This window comes from Elgaria multicarinata, chromosome 7, assembly GCF_023053635.1.
Source record: "Elgaria multicarinata webbii isolate HBS135686 ecotype San Diego chromosome 7, rElgMul1.1.pri, whole genome shotgun sequence".
NCBI lineage: Eukaryota > Metazoa > Chordata > Lepidosauria > Squamata > Anguidae > Elgaria > Elgaria multicarinata.
Window position 1 is genome coordinate 104,116,009 of NC_086177.1, and position 18,814 is coordinate 104,134,822.

The 18,814-nt window shown below is 43.4% G+C and overlaps 1 protein-coding gene across 1 annotated transcript; it reads left to right on the top strand.

Annotated features, from left to right (window-relative positions):
- The first annotated feature begins 1,024 nt into the window (after positions 1-1,024).
- LOC134401975 (uncharacterized) lies at positions 1,025-18,512 on the top strand. The gene is made up of 6 exons (XM_063131336.1): positions 1,025-1,424; positions 1,514-1,630; positions 1,720-1,953; positions 3,750-3,843; positions 4,295-4,514; positions 18,356-18,512. Exons 1-6 carry the CDS (start codon positions 1,215-1,217, stop codon positions 18,510-18,512), a joined length of 1,032 nt encoding a protein of 343 aa, XP_062987406.1. The 5' UTR covers positions 1,025-1,214.
- The last annotated feature ends 302 nt before the right edge of the window (positions 18,513-18,814 follow it).

Sequence of the window (18,814 nt, forward strand, 5' to 3'; positions counted from 1 at the left end):
AGAATCAATGGCGTCTTTGAATCGAAGCAATACGGTAAGAGGAAAAGAGGAAGCTCCTGCAGCAGCCTCGAGCCATGCGAGCGAGGAGGAGCTGGGAGGGTAAGCGCCTGGTTTTTTGTTAGTCAAATTTATTCGTAAGTCCCATCGATTTCCATGGGACTTACTCGCGTGTCGTCGTCCCCTGGTGCACAGACAAGTAAAGAGCGGGACTGGAGAGTTAAGTTTACTCTTTGTTTCAATGCCCCCCCTTCTTCCCGCGCAAATGGCAGTTTCTTCTCTCACAGAGGGAAAAAAGAAAAGGACACAACCATTAGAAGAAAGCGCGGAGGGGGGGAGGAGGAGGAGGTTGGCTGGGCGGCGAGGGAAGTATTTCTTTGATTCTAAGATGCCCTTTTTTCCCAAATAAACATCTCTAAAAATGGGGTGCGTCTTAGAATCGATGGTGTCTTAGAATCGAAGAAATACGGTACTATTATATGATTCTATGATACTGAATATTGGAACCTGTTCAGTGTTGAAACATGTGGGGAGGGCAAAAATGTTCAAAGGGAATCCTGGGGGAGGCACCATGCAGCACGTGGTGAAATTCCCTCTCCATCACAACAGTTAAAGCTGCAGGAGCCATGCCCTCAGTAGTATATGGCCCTACTTGCTGTCAAATTTATGCAAATGAGCCATGTGGCTTTGTTTTGGTCACGTGACCAAAACAAACACCACGTGACCGGAAGTGACGTCACTAGCTGTCAAAACAAGCAGCACGTGGCCGGAAGTGACGTCACTAGCTGTCAAAACAAGCAGCACGTGGCCGGAAGTGATGTCACCAGCTGTCAATACAAACAGCACGTGACCGGAACTGACGACACTAGCTGTCAAAACAAAACAGCACATGACCGGAACTGACGTCATCAGCTGTCATAACAAAACACCATGTGCCCAGAAATGCTGGCACTACCTGTCGAAAGAAAGGCCACGTGGCCGGAAGTGACGTTTTTTCTGCGGCGACCGGAAATGATGCTTTTTGCAGGCGACCGGTGGAACATGTCCAGGCATGTCTCCCCACAGCCTCTCAGCGGTTGGCTAAGGAATATCACATGGCCTGCCCCGCAACCAATAGGAAGAGTTTTCAGAACCCCTAAAGGATTCACCAGGGTGTGCAGTGCTTTTCAGACTTTCAACCCGTCGGGAACAGTTGCTGATTTTAAGCAGGAGACAACATGGAAACCCCCAGCACCCCGATGAGGCCTATAGAGGTGTCTACCCCGATGGCACCAGAGAGGCCTAAACCCAGAAAGCGTTATCTCAGCACCAGCTCTGACGATGAACAGTTCCCACCAACAAAGACCCCACAGGAGGAAGATGAGGAGATCTCACAAATATGGCAAAGCTTGTTGGACTCTATCTCGATACCAAACTCTATAATGCAGGTAAAACTTTTTTTTTCTGGCATCCTATTTATGTGCAAAAACAACTTGTAAGAGTTACAGAAAATTACATTTTCCCCTTAAATTTCCAGGAGCCAGCAGCAGAGGCTGTAACAGCTGAAGAACCTGAGAAGTGCATCAATACTAGCATCCCGCCGTCACCTATTGAGCTTTGGAATATGGCTTCTGCAAGTAACATTCACATTCAGGTGTGTGTGTATGTGTGTGTGTTTTCAGTGTTCTGTCTAAAAAGTTTTCCAAATAGATTTAATGTTAATAGTTTTAAAATATCTTTTAGGCTCCTGAAGCATTGGCAAACAATCAGCCGGCGCATCTCACCCTGAAAAATCTTCTTGGACTGTCGATTGATGAAACACAGCACATTTTACCAAGAAAGCGTCGAGGAGCTATGCGTGGAATTGTCAGAGCAACCATTTATGGCATCTTGAAACACTGCCTAAGCCAGTATCTGTATGAGAGCTGTATCGGTTGTACAATTCAGGCCCCTGGACAGAGCTCTCACGAATGTACAGTATGGACAGAAAATGACATTTCCACAAAACTACGCATTCTTTGTGCAAAACTCTGGTTTCAGCCTGTGTTGCATGTTGTTATCCTCATTGGTTATTCTCTAAATTGTCTTGCTTTGACCTCAGAGAATGTGGACCAGGTCTTAATTCTGACTACAGAGATTAGCAGAGCTATAAATCCTCGAATGTACCTTGAAAAAATTATGAAGACTACCGACCAATCCTTTCTTCAACATGTAGAACGCGTAATCAAAGATCGGCCCTATAAGTCATTTCTTACATCTGTAAATGCTGTTTTTAGAAATTCTGTCTAAATTCCTTCATTGTTAAATTGTTTTGCATCATTGAGAATTAAAAAATAAAGAAAACTTTATTTCTTTATGTAAGCAATAGTTTTATTTTATTTCACACCACAGGTACATAATCCCATCATGGAAGGAACTAAGCCAGGGTGGGGGGTCAGGGAAGGAAATGAACAAGGGCAAATCTAATCACTGTTGCATGGGGCAGAAGGAACTGAGCCATTGTGGAGTCAACATTGGCTTTCACCAGGGGCAAATCTAATCACTGTTGCATGGGGCAGAAGGAACTAAGTCGGGGTGGGGGTCAGGGATGGAAATGAACAAGGGCAAATCTAATCACTGTTGTATGGGGCAGAAGGAACTAAGCCATTGTGGAGTCATCATAGGTTTTCATCAGGGGCAAACCTAATCACTGTTGCATGGGGCAGAAGGAACTAAGCCAGTGAGGGGTCAACATTGGCTTTCACCAGAGGCAAATCTAATCACTGTTGCATGGGGCATAAGCAACTAAGCCATTGTGGAGTCATCATAGGTTTCCACCAGGGGCAAATCTAATCACTGTTGTAATGGGGTTGGAAGTCTCAGCCAATGACAGTCTTCAAAACTAGAACCTGAAGGACAACACCCAGAGCCAAAAAGTATATAAAGAATCAGAGCAATGCAGAAGCCATCTTTGCAGCCCATAGGAATCTGAAGTTCTCCGGCATGTAAATGGTGAGTGATTTTTTCTTTTCCTTCAACTCTCTATTTCTAAAGAAATATTTTTCAGCTTATTTATCTCTGCTAAATACACAGAATAGCAAATCCTAAATGCATGCTTATTTTAATTTTGATTGTGGTATAGAAACTCTATCTTTTCAATTGAGGGAGCATGATAAAAAATAGCCCAAGCATATGGCCGTGTGTATGAGAAGGTAGTTACTTTTACTTAAATATAAGGCGTTTTACATTTTAACTATGAACCCTTTAAATTGGAGCTAGGGTAAAATGCTTGTGCCTTGGGTAAGTGGCCACTACTGTAACAATAATAAAAAGTCCCACACTTATGGCTTAAGGTATTTTAATTCATAGACACAGCTGAAATTTCTATACAGGAAAAAACAGCCATTTCAGAGCGTAACATTTAAGAAAAAAAGACAGACATTTTTCTCCCAGACGGTAGGACGGTTTCTCGGCCTTAGCCACATTGAATAATCCATTTTCCTGTGGCAAAGAGAGTAAAACAGTTTCAGTTAGGATATACAGTACTAATATAGTTTGCCTTTTACCCGATTTCTTCAAAGGAGTCATACCCAGCCACCATTTTCATTGATCCACTGTGCCTTGGTGTTGTGGATATATTCTGCCATGAACTCTACCATCTGTCTTGTGTTTTCATGAGTCATAAGAATCCCACATGCTTGTAGTTTCTTTAAAAGAGCAAACCCAAACAGAATAATCGATAATAAACGTCCAAAATTAATTTTTCCATCAGAAAATTCTTCTTTCATCACAAGATTGAAAATTCTACAGCCATCCTCCATAGAACGCAGTTCAAGTGTATCCATAAGCGTCAACAGCTCCTTGTTAGCAAAATCGTGATACATAGAGGTAAGTTTCTGTAAAATCAGAGTTGTTCTGTATTGTGATGTTTTAGGTGATGGTTGTCCAGAAGTACAGTTCAAATAGTTTACAAAGAGTTTGTAAACATAATCAAATGATACAGGATCCATTGGCCTTTGAAGCATAGTAAAAAAAAATGTCCGACGCTCTTTTGTGTTGTATCTGGTCATATGTGGGCTAGCCCCAACATGTCCTTGAGGAATACCTGAGGAATACCTGTTGTGTATTCAAACTACTTGTGTTTTACAGAAGGTGTTTGTGAAATGTCGCAACAAAAGAAAATCGCTCAACCAGGGAGCCAGAGCCCCATACATGAACCTACCCATACTGAAAATCAGGGTAAAGACAAATATGATTGTTATTTCATTTTTATTTTGGGGGTAGGGTTGTCTTGTCATGAAAATATTGTGTAAATGTTGAATGTTTATTTTCCCCCCAGAACAATCAGATGACCACGCACCCAATGAGAATGTCAAACCTCAAGATTCAAAGACTGAGACAACACATGAGGGGCCCCAAGCGTCAAAGGCCGACAGACCTGGAGGCCACGGTAAAGCCAAACGAAAACTCAAACACCTCACGGGGAACACTTTAAAGCCGTTTAAAAAACGGAAAGTGGGCACTTCTGCTTCTGATAATTTAGATGACGTGCTTGAAAGGTACAAGCAATGTGCTGAGGAGGCTATGTCAGCTTTGAGTGCCAGCTTACTGAGACCCCATACGTCAACAAAATATTTGGAAGCAGCCCAGGCTAAAATTTCTTTTTCTTTTTTTTTTATTAAATTTTTTATTTTTATTTTTCTTCAACAACAACAACAAAAAGAACATAATACCTAAACATAAAATACCCTTTATATCATATATTCAAGCTTAATCTATTAAACATATTCATTCTCAACATAACAGTGCACCCCCCACCTCGGGATCTCATTCCTGTTTCCAAAAACTCATAGTTTCTTCTGTTGGTGGTTTCCCGCTTCCCTTAGAAAACACAAACTCTAGGAACTTTTTCCAGATTCCCTCAAAATCATTCGTTTTTACTATACCTCTTTTCATTTTAATCTTGCATGTCAATTTATCATTACTAGCAATATCCCACACTTCTTTATACCATTCTTCAATACAATAATCTCCTTGAGTCTTCCAGTTCCTAGCTACGATTAACCTTGCAGCCGTCAGCAAATTTGTTATCAGTTCCTTAGTTTCTTTACTACATTTAAGATCTTCTTGCAGTGAGAGTAATGCAATCCTTGGTGTGTCCTCTATTTTAATTCCAACAATCTGCTCAATCTCGAAGAACACCATCTTCCACAACTTTTGCACATATTTACAATCCCACCACATATGTAAATACGTTCCTTTTTCACCACAACCCCTCCAACAATCTGCTGAATGCTGATTATTAATCTTATCTAATCTAACCAGAGTTAAATACCACCTCCATAAAATTTTATAATAATTCTCCTTTATTCTTACTGACGTATTTCTCAACACTCTCTGTCTCCATAGTCCTTCCCAACTCTGCTGTCCTATCTGTATCTTCAAATCAGTCTCCCAAACCACTTTTCCTACACTATCCAACAATCCTTTCTCAGCTAATATATTATATAATTGTCTCATTAACCCTTTTGTCCCTATATTTTTGTCCCTTATCGATTTCTTTTTTTCCTATTAGTTTCTCGAACTTCGTCATCTCTCCACACTCTCCATTTTCTCTTACCCAATTTTTAGTCCATTGTTCCAATTGCCCATAGTTTAACCACGTTAATTTTATATCTTTTAAAACCTCCTCCAACCTCTCTCTTGTATTCATCCCTCTTAGCCATTCTCTTAGTTTAATTTTATTTTTCTCTATTAAAACTTTACTTAATCTGTTCTTTAAATCTTCAGGAAAATTCTTTAACATTATCACTGGTGTTAAGGAGGAGCTGCTTGAAAGCAGTTCCTTTTTATATTTGTTCCAGAGTTCCCAGTGGAACTTCAAAAACTGATTATCTAAATCATTAACCCATTTTCCTTTCCCTCTTTCCTTAAAGAATACATTATGCAATTTTAATTCTATGTTACTTGTTGATTTTTTCTCCGTCCAATCTAAATCACCTACACCTAAAATTGCTTCAACAATGTGTCTTAACCTATTTGCTTATTATAGTGGTGGCCAACTCACCACCCACCATCACACACAGAGACACACAATTCTCTGGAATGACTTAACCTCTAGGACATTGGGAGTAAATCCAAGATGGCAGCTGGAAGCTGCTTGGCACAGGGGCACCAGATTAAAAGTTGTTGTTGTTTTTATTTGATTTTAAAAATGGGGCCAAGGGCAGTCATGGAACCTGCCAGGGTACTTGGGACCTGAAAGCTGGATGAGTACACCTTACGGTGGCACTGGGCCTGATATTTGTAGGGATGGAAGAGAAGAATTTGTCCACTTCCCAAATTTCACCCTTTGGAACAGCTATGGGCATGTCTAGATGAGGGCTTATCCCGGGGATCACCCCGGGATCATCCCTGTGCATCCACATGACACACAGGGCATCCTGTGGGTAGGGAGGGATGATCTCTCCCTTTCTCTGGGATAACCGGGACAGCTTTAATCCTGACTTTTCCCACGGTGTCAGGATTGCCCCAAGAATGCAGGAAGTGTGAGCAGCCATCTTGGTTTCATCCCTGCTCCTTGTGAGTAAACGCAAGGAGCCAGGAACCAGGCATGGGGCAGGAGGTCCTCAGGCATGGAGCTCTGTGCCCATCAGGGATGGGAGGGGGATTTTTTAAAATAAGTAAAATAAAACCCTACCTGTATTGCTGGAGCACTCGTGCTCTCATTTTCGATTAAAAAAAAACCAAAATGACAGACGCAACATCCTCTTTCTCTCGGGATGTCACACACCGTGTGTGGGCTGAGGGGGAGGATCTCACAATCACCATATCGCGAGATCCTCCCTCTTCCCTCCCTAGGTCTAGACATGCCCTATGTGAAACAAAACTTAGGGCCTTGCTAGACCTACCTTAGAATCCGTGTGGGAGGAGGGGCCAGGCTGCGCTAGAAGTAGCGTGGCCTGTAGGCCCCATCCACACATGAGACGCGATGGGGCCGAGGGAAGCCCCATTGCGTCCACCATTTTTTTTTTTACTTAAACGGGCCGCATGTGCAGCAGTGCACCAACGGCCAAGGTAAGGGTATTTTTTTTTAAAAAAAAAATAGGGACCCCTGCCCCCAATTCCCCCCATGACTTCCCCTGGCCTCCGATCCCCCCTGTCTCCACTTGCTGTGTCCTGCTGCCACGGATGTCCCCAGCCACCCTGTCCCGCTGCCACTGCCGATGTCCCCAGCCGCCCTGTCCCACTGCTGCTGCCACTATCTCCAGCCGGCTTTTCCTGTTGTCGCCATGTCCTGCAGGCTGGAACATCTGGGGACATCTGAGGCAGCAGGACACAGCAGGTGGGAACAGGGGGGGATCGGAGGCCAGGGGAGGTCGTGGGGGGGAATTGGGGGAAGGGGGCGGGAGCGCTGCAGCCCATCCGCCGCTTTTCCCGGCTACTCGTGCGTAACTGCAGTAGCCAGGAAAAGCAGCAGAATGGTCAACATGCCCACGGTCCCGGCCTCAGCTTGACCTGAGGCCGGGACCGCGGGAAGAACCGCGGTACAAGTGGTTTCTGTTAGCGCAGTTTCTGCTAGCGCGGTGCCAGGGCGGCTCGAGCCCTGGATGAGGTAGGGATCCCCTGTGCGTCATCTGGACTCACAGGGACGAGCACGGGCCTCGCACTGCGCTAACCCATGGTCTAGCAATGGCCTAAGTGAAGTTTGAAATGCACACGTTTCTAAAACCGCCATTGGAGTTTTCCAATCAAAACATCTATACAAAGGTGCAAAGCAAGGTATGAGTGCTGACTTGTTCTGACTAAAACCTGGAATGAATTCAATGCCCTGCTGGCATTGGAACCACCAGCCTCCCGTGGCGGGACGGAAGGAACACTAAGTTCTGAGTGACTGTCTGCCCCAGTGACGTAAATGGAGATGAACTAAAAACTTGGACATGATTCCATGTCTCAGATTCCTAACATCGGGAGGGTGGGTCATGCCACATCACAAGAGTTTAATCATGGCTATCTGACCATCAAGATCATCTGTGGCTAAAGAGCTTTATATTTTCTTTCTCACAAAATAATATTTGGTTAAGCACATCTACTGCCCTCTTTTGTATCTCCTCATTCCGGGCAGGGCTTGGAACCCTGTGGTCTAGGGTAGCCCTGCCTGTTTATTCCACCCCCTCCCACTGGAAGGATGAGTCATTTATGGAGCATGTAAGAGGCAGGTGTGTTTTCTGGAGGCTGGTGGAGGTGACCAATTTTGAATTGTGGTCTGTGGGACCACCAACTATTTGCTAATGTGAATCACCTACTTCACAGTGTGCCCTTGGTGGTGTGGAGCACGCTGCTTTTAGATCGAACAGTTCTTTAGCAACTTACCTACTGAAGGAACTCCGTGTGCTGTGCAGTCTGTATGCTGTATTCATCAGCCTCCTGCCCATCACTGGACTTTTCCAGCCACCACTGCAAGGTCTGGTAGAAGATGGTTAGCAGCAAGCAAAAAGAATGAATATGAGCCAACAGCGCGATGTGGCTGCAAAAAAAGCAAATGCTATTTTGGGCTGCCTGAATAGAAGTAAAGCTTCCAAATCGTGTGAGGTGCCGGTTCCCCTGTATTCGGCCCTGGTTAGGCCTCATCTTGAGTATTGCACCCAGTTCTGGGCACCACACTTCAAGAAAGATGCAGACAAGCTGGAGCGTGTTCAGAGGAAGGCAACGAGGATGATCAGTGGTCTGGAAACAAAGCCCTATGAAGAGAGACTGAAAGAACTGGGCATATTTAGCCTTGAGAAGAGAAGATTGAGGGGAGATGTGATAGCACTCTTCAAATACTTGAAAAGTTGTCACACAGGAGGGCCAGGATCTCTTCTTGATCATCCCAGAGTGCAGGACACAGACTAATGGGCTCAAGTTACAGGAAGCCAGATTCCGGCTGGACATCAGGAAAAACTTCCTAACTAGAACCAGTTACCTAGGGAGGTTGTGGTCTCTCCCACACTAGAGGCCTTCACGAGGCAGCTGGACAGCTACCTCTCGGGAATGCTTTAAGGTGGATTCCTGCACTGAGCAGGGGGTTGGACTCAATGGCCTTATAGGAACCTTCCACCTCTACTATTCTATTATGATTCTATGAAAATAAGACAAATACAAAAATTGAAGAGGAGAAAAATGTCAAACTCTGAAAAAATAATCAAGATTAAGAGAAAGTGTGCTGCATAATTCATGAGGTGTCATTTTTGATTTGCGTCAGATGACATATTTCCCTTCATTCATCCTAATTACCAATACTGCTTTTGTGAAATAGAATTTGGGCACTGTATTTACTGCCTGTCAAATGGCATATTTATGTCATCCTGCATAATTATCAATTGGTGGAACTGCATCATTGCTACTTCTGGAGATGTCACTATGAGTTATTTGGAAGGTATAAATCTGCAAAATGCAAGGGTTTTCAGTAGTATTATTTCATTAAAAATGCACCACATAAGTTCAGTGGATAGTTAGAAAGAGAGAGAGAGAGAGAGAGAGAGAGAGAGAGAGAGAGAGAGAGAGAAATGTGCCAGACACTTTTAGTTATGTTGTCCTTGAAGACGCCATATTGTGATGTGGGGGTCTGTATCATCTGAAGGCCCTGATCATGTCCTATAGACACTTGGTAACCAATCAGGCTACCTGAATGCACAGCTGGCCATATATGGAGCAAAGTAACTGCTATAAGGCGAACGTAGCAGCAGCCAGAAAGGCACTGCCAGCTGCGCACGCATCCTGTACCTTGATGTATAAATATATCTATACCACATCCGCCCAAGTTAGTTGGAGCTGGGTGTAACATGCACATGCTCTTGCGTGTATGACCTGTCTCTGTATCGATACAATAAACAACTCTTAAGAATACCTGGTTCTGTCTCACTTGGAGATAAGTCCGGTTGGACAACCTAACCCATCATCCACATCAATTGCACTATGAATTATTTGGAGTTGACGCTTTTGCTATACTTCAGTTGTGTTTTAAGGAGCTACTTGAAAGTTTGGATTATTATTTTTTGAGAAATAATAATTTCAAAAATAATTAATCCAGTGGTTGGAAATTGAAACTGCACTCCGCACATACATGTTCTTTGCCTTCTTGAGAACCGCCTACTGTGAGTGCCATTACTACAAAATGTCATTGAATGGTGCTCTTGTTCCAGATGCTTGGTGTCAAGGAGCATGAACAGAGAAGGAGCAGAGCCTTGTTACAGCTGGCCCCTGTGTTTTGAGATCCACCTCTAAGGAGCTCATCAGGCTAGCTCCTTTATTTCATTAGGAGGTCGGCAAAGACCTTTACTTTGAGGAAGATTTTTTTTTAGAGAGTGTAGTAAAAAGAGGGGAGAAGAAATAGAAAACCCTATTTTGAAAAACCATTGGGAAATTTGGCGATCACATAAAAAGGAGTTATTTTTGAGTATATCTCCATTAACACCTGTGATAGTGTTAAGGAATTTCCCTGGGAATTTAAAAGAGAGATTGAGTAAAATTTTAATAGAGAAAAAAATAATGAGGTTAAAAGATTGGTTGAGAGAGACGAAAACAGGTGGGAAATTAGAAGAGGTGTTTAAGGGGGAGAACTTAACTTGGTTAAATTATTGCTAATTGGAGCAATGGTCGAAAAAATGGGTAAGAGATAATGGAGAGTGCAGAAAAATGACGAAATTTGAAGAGTTGATTTTAAAGAAAGAAATTGAGAAAGGAGAAAACAAAAGGATAAAAGGTTTAACAAGTGAAATATATAGAATTTTGGTTGAAAAGAGGGAGATAGAAAAATGGGGAAGATGGTTTGGGAAACTGATTTGAGGGTGCAGATAGGGCAGCAGAGTTGGGAGGGAATATGGAGACAGAGAGTGTTGAGAAATATGTCTGTGAGAATAAAAGAAAATTATTATAAAATTGTATGGAGGTGGTATCTGACCCCGGTGAGATTAAATAGAATAAATAAGATGAATTCACTTTGAGGAAGATTTTATGGGCTATTTTGTTTCTTTGATTGAGACATCTTGGTTTAATATTGAGAGCTAGTCTGATACAGTGGTGAGAATGTCAGTCTAGGATAGGAAAGACCTGCTTTAAATCTTCATTTAGATGTGGAAACACAACAGGTAATCCCAGGCTAAGAATCTCCACTGCTGGGAAATCCAGTTCAGTTTTGGCTTGGTGGAGTTCATGTAGAACTCTCTTTGTGTTTGCGAGCCGAGCGTCTGGCTGTTTCGCAAACTCTGGAATGTATTTTGTGCATTTTTGGGAAGGTTCTGCAATTTGTGCAAATTTCTAAGTAATTTGTACAAGTGATGGTTGAATTTGCAGAAATTCCAATCAGGTTTTTGCACATTGTGTCTGAATTTGCACCAATTAAGCAAAAAAAGGGCTTCCATTTGCATAATTTGCACCAATTCAGCTGTCCGTTGCACCGATTTGACCATCATTCACACACATTGCTCATAAATTTGCGCAAATTGTGAACATTTGCCCTGCAAAATGCACAACGTTCCCAGAAAACCCCTAAACTGGCCTGACTCACTTCAGATGGAATCAGGTGCTGTAAGAGGAAATGAAATGCATTCCAGTGGAAAAGGGGGGGAGGCAAGCCTAGAAAACTCATCAACCTTCACCCCCAACAGATTTCTCTGGCATCCCTACTCCATGCCAGTTGCTCTCTCAGGCCATAGCTAGATGAGGGCTTAGCCCGAGGATCGCCCCAGGATCATCCCTGTGCATCCAGATGACGCACAGGGGATCCAGGGGGCAGGGAGGGTTTCTAGCCCTGTTTTTTCATGGTCCTGGACTGATCCCGAGACTGCGTTTTGTCCTGGCTCCTCGTGAGTAACCACAGATGAGCTCTGTGCCCATCGGGGGTGGGGTGGGGGAGCGGGTGAAATTTATTTATTTATTTTTAAAAAAACACTTACCTTCTGCGCACGAGCACTCACGCGTTCCGTTTCCTTTTAAAAACAAAAAATGGCGGCCGCAATGTCGTGCGCTACGCGTAAACCAGGGCGACGATCTCGTGATCATAGAATCGCGAGATTGCCTCCCTCCGACACCCCCCCCCGTCCGGCTGAGGCCTTAGCCTAACTTAAAATGGGCGAAAAAAAGATGGAGCCAGGTGTACATCCCTTGCGTGGGAGTCCCACAGACACGGGGCCACCACACGCAAAAATCCCCAGGCGTTGTGGCCAGGAATCTAACTGAGCCAATGGATCAGCTTTTGTGACTGATCTGAGCTCCACTCAGGAATGGGTACTAACTGGAGGGGAGCACATGCCATGTAGGACAAGAGAACCAGTAATGGAGCATCAGCAGCCAACACCGAAGCTTATGTAGAGCAAAGCCCTGTAACCCATCTCTACCTGAACATATTGTGTGCCAATATAATGAGTCCCTTTCAGGAAACCTTCCGTATTGTATCCTAGCTCAGGGTTACACAATGGCAGATAAAGAGCTGGTAATTTGTACTATATCAAAAGCTCCAGTGCTTTTGCAGATTTCCCTCCCCAAGTCCAAAGGAGCAAATAGAAAGAAAAAGAGAGAGAAAGAGAGAGAGAGAGAGGGAGAGAGAGAGAGAGCATTTTAGAAGAGCAGAGCATCAAAATCAATGGCTGTGAGATAATGAGGCTCTGATTTTGTCACAGGCCTAAGGAAGGCTGGCAATACATGCGGCTGAAAATAACGACGTCTCTTTGTACTGGAAGTACATGAGAGCAAAGGTTTGATCCTCTAAGATGCTGGCTTCCAGTTCCAGCTAATACAAAATTGGGCATTAAGGGAGAGGTGGAGAATCTCAGACCCATGGCCCAAACCTAGCCTCCTGGAGTTCCCCAGAAAGACACCCCCCCTTCCGTTCTCCCTTTTCCTGACTATGAATTGTTTGGTGGTTTCCCAGCTTTTTCAGAATTCCCCCATTTTAATAGGTTGAAATTGAAATTGTTGGGTTTATTTAGTAATGAGGCCTCCTGTTAGAAAGGCCATCAGCAGAGTAAACCCCAAAACCAAAAAGGCAAAGCAGAATGAGCGTTAACGAGTCTCACGTGTACCAAAGCTACCTGACAAAACTAAAAGAAGAAAACTCCCTTCTTCAGTGAAGAAAAAGAAAAATGTTCTTGCATATAAAATGCAGGTACAGCACAGAGTTTCAAAAAAGAGTTTGTTGAAGAAGTTCTGCACCCACAGCCCAGAGCAGTCTCAACTCCCCACCCCAACTCAACAATCTCAACTCCCCCCTCCCCATGTTCACTGAATATCTGAAAGGGCCCCTTGTCTCCACCTGCCTCCTTTGCAAAACACAGCCCACGTATGGGCAAATTTGTTCATTTTTGTATTATTAAAATAATGCATCAGATGCCTTTTCAGCACTGAAAGCAGCAGACCGTGAGGACTACATCGCAATAAAGCAAATACAACAGCAGAAACAACAACAACAGGTATTATTATTATTATTATTATTATTATTATTATTATTATTTATTGCATTTTTATACTGCCCAATAGCCGAAGCACCCTGGGCGGTTCACAAAAACTAAAACAATTCAAAGTGTAAAACAAACAGTACAAAAATATATGATATAAAATACACATTAAAACAAATTAAAACGTATTAAAACGTATTGCAACCAGTAAAATAAAACACTCTTAGCCAAATGGAAGAGTGTTTTATATCCCTTCTGGAAAGCCAATAAACAGGCGAAATGGTAAGATTTCATGAGGGGGTTCATTTCACAGCTCTGGGGCCAGTGTTGTAAAGGCCCTGCTCCTCAGTGCAACCCTCTTCACTTTGTATAGAATTTGAACCCAGAGCAGCACCTGAGAAAGTGACTGAGGGCCAACATCCTTCTCACCTTCTGCTCTTGTTATCCTGGCCCCTCCCATCCATTGACTCCCAACTTTCTCTTGCCTGCCCCCCCCGCCTCCCCATGGCTGGCCATAAGCCAAAAGCTGGTCTAGTGTAGCGGTCAGAGTATCAGTCTAAAACTAGGGAGAGACGGGTTCAAATCCCTGCTCAGCCATAAAGCTCGCCAGCTGACTATCACTCAGCCTAACCTTCCTCACAGGGTTATTGTGACAATAAAATGTACAATCATGTATGTCACTGAGAATTCCTTGGTGGGATTTAAATGCAGTTAATAATCACATCAGGTCTTTCCCTTTGCTCTCCCTAAATAGTTCCCAGTAATGTGCATTCGTGTAAAGTAAAGTAGGGATGGGCAAATTTATGCATCTTACGTTCACCCAGTTTCTTATCTGCTGGACCATAAGTTTGTTTCAGCCCATTTCTTCAACAGTTTGTAAATTTGAGCAAATTAAAACAACAATGTCTGCATGAAAATTCATCGGAATTTTCTGAGTTTTCATGCACATTTCTCCCAAAATACAGGTTTTTTTATTTATTTATTGCATTTCTATACCGCCCAATAGCTGAAGCTGACTGGGCGGTTCACAAAAAAATTAAAACCATGAAGACAATTCAAAGTATAAAACAAACAACAGTATAAAAACACAGTATAAAAGCACAATATAAAAGCAAATCTCTTCAAGAAATTGAGAGCATTATCTGATGGCTTGAATACTTGAAAATGATATGGTGATAAACCTTGGAGGGTTCCACTCTTAATGTATAGCCGCGGCTCCTTTTGTGAACCAGTTGCATCCTACTGACGAAGAATTCTCGAAACAGGACTTGTACCGGACTACTGTTTATTAGACGCTTTAGGAAATTATTTATTAGATGCATATTTATGAGATTATTGATTCTTGTCATAAATGTTTAATGGATGCCAACTTATTGCAGGCTTCATTATGAATGTTTGATGAACACCTTGTAAATGTTATCTATATGCCTGTCTTTTGTACATTTGTGATATCTTTTGAACTATTATTATTATTATTTATTTATTTATATAGCACCATCAATGTACATGGTGCTGTACAGATAACACAGTAAATAGCAAGACCCTGCCGCATAGGCTTACAATCTAATAAGTTGTAGTAAACAATAAAGAGGGAAGGAGAATGCAAACAGGCACAGGGAAGTGTAAACAGGCACCGGGTAGGGTGAAGCTAACAGTATAGAGTCAGAACAAACTCAATATTTGAAGGCTATAGGGAAAAGAAAAGTTTTTAGCTGAGTTTTAAAAGCAGTGATTGAGTTTGTAGTTCTCAAGTGATCTGGAAGAGCGTTCCAGGCATAAGGGGCAGCAGAAGAAAAAGGACGGAGCCGAGTAAGGGAAGTGGAGGTCCTTGGGCAGGCGAGAAGCATGGCATCAGAGGAGCGGAGAGCACGAGCAGGGCGATAGTGTGAGATGAGAGAGGAGAGATAGGCAGGAGATAGACCGTGAAGAGCTTTGAAGGTCAGCAGGAGAAGTTTATATTGGATTCTGGAGTGAATTGGAAGCCAATGAAGAGATTTCAGAAGTGGAGTGACGTGGTCAGAGCGGCGGGCCAAGAAGATGATCTTAGCGGCAGAGTGGTGGACAGAGACCAGCGGACTGATGTGAGACGAAGGAAGGCCAGAGAGAAGAAGGTTGCAGTAGTCCAACCGAGAGATAACCAGTGCGTGAACGAGAGTCTTGGCAGAAGAGACAGACAAAAATGGTCGAATCCTGGCAATATTATACAGGAAGAAACGACAGGATTTAGCTACTGCCTCGATGTGAGGAGTAAAGGAGAGCGAGGAGTCAAATATAAAGCCAAGACTACGAGCTTCCTTGACCGGAGTAAGCGTGACATCATTGACAGTAAGAGAGAATGAGAGGTGAGGAGAAGGTTTAGGAGGAAAAACAAGCAGTTCAGTTTTTGCCATATTAAGTTTCAAATGACGATGAAGCAGCCAGGCTGAGATATCTGAAAGACATGCCGAGATACGATCGTGAACAACAGGAGAAAGTTCCGGAGATGAGAGATATAATTGTGTATCGTCGGCATACAGGTGATATTGGAGGCCGTGAGATTGAATAAGCTTACCCAAGGGCAGCATGTATAGAGAGAACAACAACGGGTCAAGCACCGAGCCTTGCGGAACCCCAACAGAAAGGGGAAAAGAGGACGAGCTGCCGTTAGCCGACACGCTGAAAGAGCGACCCTCTAGATAGGAGGCGAACCAGTTATACACAGAGCCACAGAGTCCAAGGTCATGGAGGGAATCTAAGAGAAGATCGTGATCAACCGTGTCAAAGGCTGCGGTTAGATCAAGGAGAATAAGAACGGAATAATGGCCTTTAGACTTGGCAGTAAGAAGATCATTGGTGATCTTGGTAAGGGCTGTTTCAGTGGAATGCAAAGGACGGAAGCCAGATTGAAAGGGATCCAGAGCAGAGTTATTAGAGAGAAAGTCAAGACAACGAGAGTAGACCAGACGTTCCAGGATCTTTGAGACAAAGGGCAAGAGAGAGACAGGTCGGTAGTTAGACAGGGATAGTCGATCAAGAGTGGGTTTTTTGAGAATGGGAGAGACTGTAGCATGTTTAAAAGCAGAAGGAAATGAACCAGAGGACAGAGAAGAATTAATGATGTGAAGCAAGGACGGGAGGATAGCGGGGATAAGATTAATAAAGACGCGAAAGGGAATCGGATCATGGGAACAAGTGGAAGGCTTCGACGAGCGCAGTATTTTAGACAGTTCGTCAGCTGAGACCGAAGGGAACGCCGAGAGAGTTGCAGGAGGAACTGACAGGTGAGGGACAGGAGCTGGAAGCGGAGCAGAGCTGGCTAGATCAGAGCGAATAGTTTGGATTTTAGCATTGAAGAAAGAGGCAAAGTCATTGGCAGACAGAGAGGCGGGGATTGATGGTGGATTAGGCTTCAGAAGAGAATTGAAGGACGCGAAGAGCCGCTGAGGGTGCTTAGCATTTGACTGGATCAACGTTGAGTAGTGCTGCTGTTTGGCCAGTGAAATGGCAGAAGAGAAAGAGGAGAGAACAAATTTGTAGTGGACAAAGTCCGCCCAGTCCTTGGTCTTACGCCACAGGCGTTCGGCTGCCCGGGAACAAGAGCGAAGGTAGCGAAGGAAGAACTATTCGTCTATAAAACTTTCCTAGTACCTTTGTGGTTGAGTGTTATCACTCATATTGTACTATTGTTATTTTCAACCACAGCCTTCTATTTTACTTTATCGTGGAAAAGAGTCTAACATCGGTGCCAGGTGAACCTGTTTAAGGGGCTCATTGTACGGCCAGGGTGCCACAGCAGAGAAGCCTTTTTCTCTCTCCACCCCACCCACAGTTTGCACACCTTTGCAAGGTATTTCCCCCTGGTGTAACATATATTTTTTTTTGTATACTTTTCCTTAATATTTTCATTTTGCTGCTTTCCCTGACATTCGAGATGGTATGCATAATTGTCTTGCATGCACATTTCGTTGATATACTTTTTTTGTGTACATATTTTTGGAGTTACGCATTCAGAAAAGTGTGGATTTTGGTGCACACATGTTCCAAATGTACAACCAGACCTATCAGCATGCTAAATTTCAACTTTCTTACTCATCTGGAAGGGGATAAACCTTTCTGGACATACATCGTACACACATACTTTACGCTTTATAGATAAATAGATAGATAGATAGATAGATAGATAGATAGATAGATAGATAGATAGATAGATGATAGATAGATAGATAGATAGAACCTTCAAAGCTTTTCACGGTCTAGCTCCTTCCTATCTCTCCTCTCTCCTCTCACACTATTGCCCCGCTCGTGCTCTTCGCTCCTCTGATGCCATGTTTCTCGCCTGCCCAAGGGCCTCTACTTCCCTTGCTCGGCTCCATCCATTTTCTTCTGCTGCCCCTTACGCCTGGAACGCTCTTCCAGAACATTTGAGAACTACAAGTTCAATCACAGCTTTTAAAGCTCAACTAAAAACTTTTCTTTTTCCTAAAGCTTTTAAACTTGATGTTGTGCAGACTTTATACTGTTAGTTTTACCCTACCCTGTGCCTGCTTACCCTACCCTGTGCCTGTTTGCATTCTCTTCCCCTCCTTATTGTTTTACTATGATTTTATTAGATTTTAAGCTTATGCGGCAGAGTCTTGCTATTTACTGTTTTACTCTGTACAGCACCATGTACACTGATGGTGCTATGTAAATAAATAATAATAATAATAATAATAATAATAATAATAATAATAATAGGGTGTGTTTGTGTGTAAAATTACAGTTTTGTGTCTAATGTTTTCACTAGATTAAGAAACAAATTCTCTCCAGACTATCGTCTGTCTGTCTGTGTATCATCTATCTAAATATTTCAAATGAGCAAACAGTCTCCTGTTGCTGAGTGTCTCAATGCTGGTTATGTTCAAAAGCAAGAACAACTGCAAGAGTAAATCCTTCTCTGCCCTCTCCAAATGGTTCCCACATCCTGTTTCTTGTCTGCTTCCATGCAGGCTGACAGAGGAAATACAAAGGTGTTTTGTCTTCGTGTGTGGCCACCGGGAGTCTGCCCTCTCTCCGAGAGAAACCTCTGTGGCTACGATGGCTACGAAAGCAAACAAAGCCCAAGCTATTTGGACAACGTCTGTTTGCCGTCATCGATGTTGCTAATCCTACTGCTAGGATTACTGTTCCAGGATTTTGCATCGGCTGGACAGCCAGGGTGTGAGACAGGGCAGTCTGTTTATGAGGAATCCAGGTGTATAGTGTACTGGCATGTTCTGTGGAAATTTCCTGTAGCCCATGCTCGTCACTTCTCAGGGATGGTCTACAGTCTGAACAGCAAATGCTGGCCTAGGAACCCCAATCGGCACTTCTCCACTGCAAAGCAGTGTGTCTCTGTGTGTATGGGGTGGGATGGAGACTGGGGGCAGTAGAGTTCCAAGGGAGAAGATTCATGCAGTGGAGGCGGG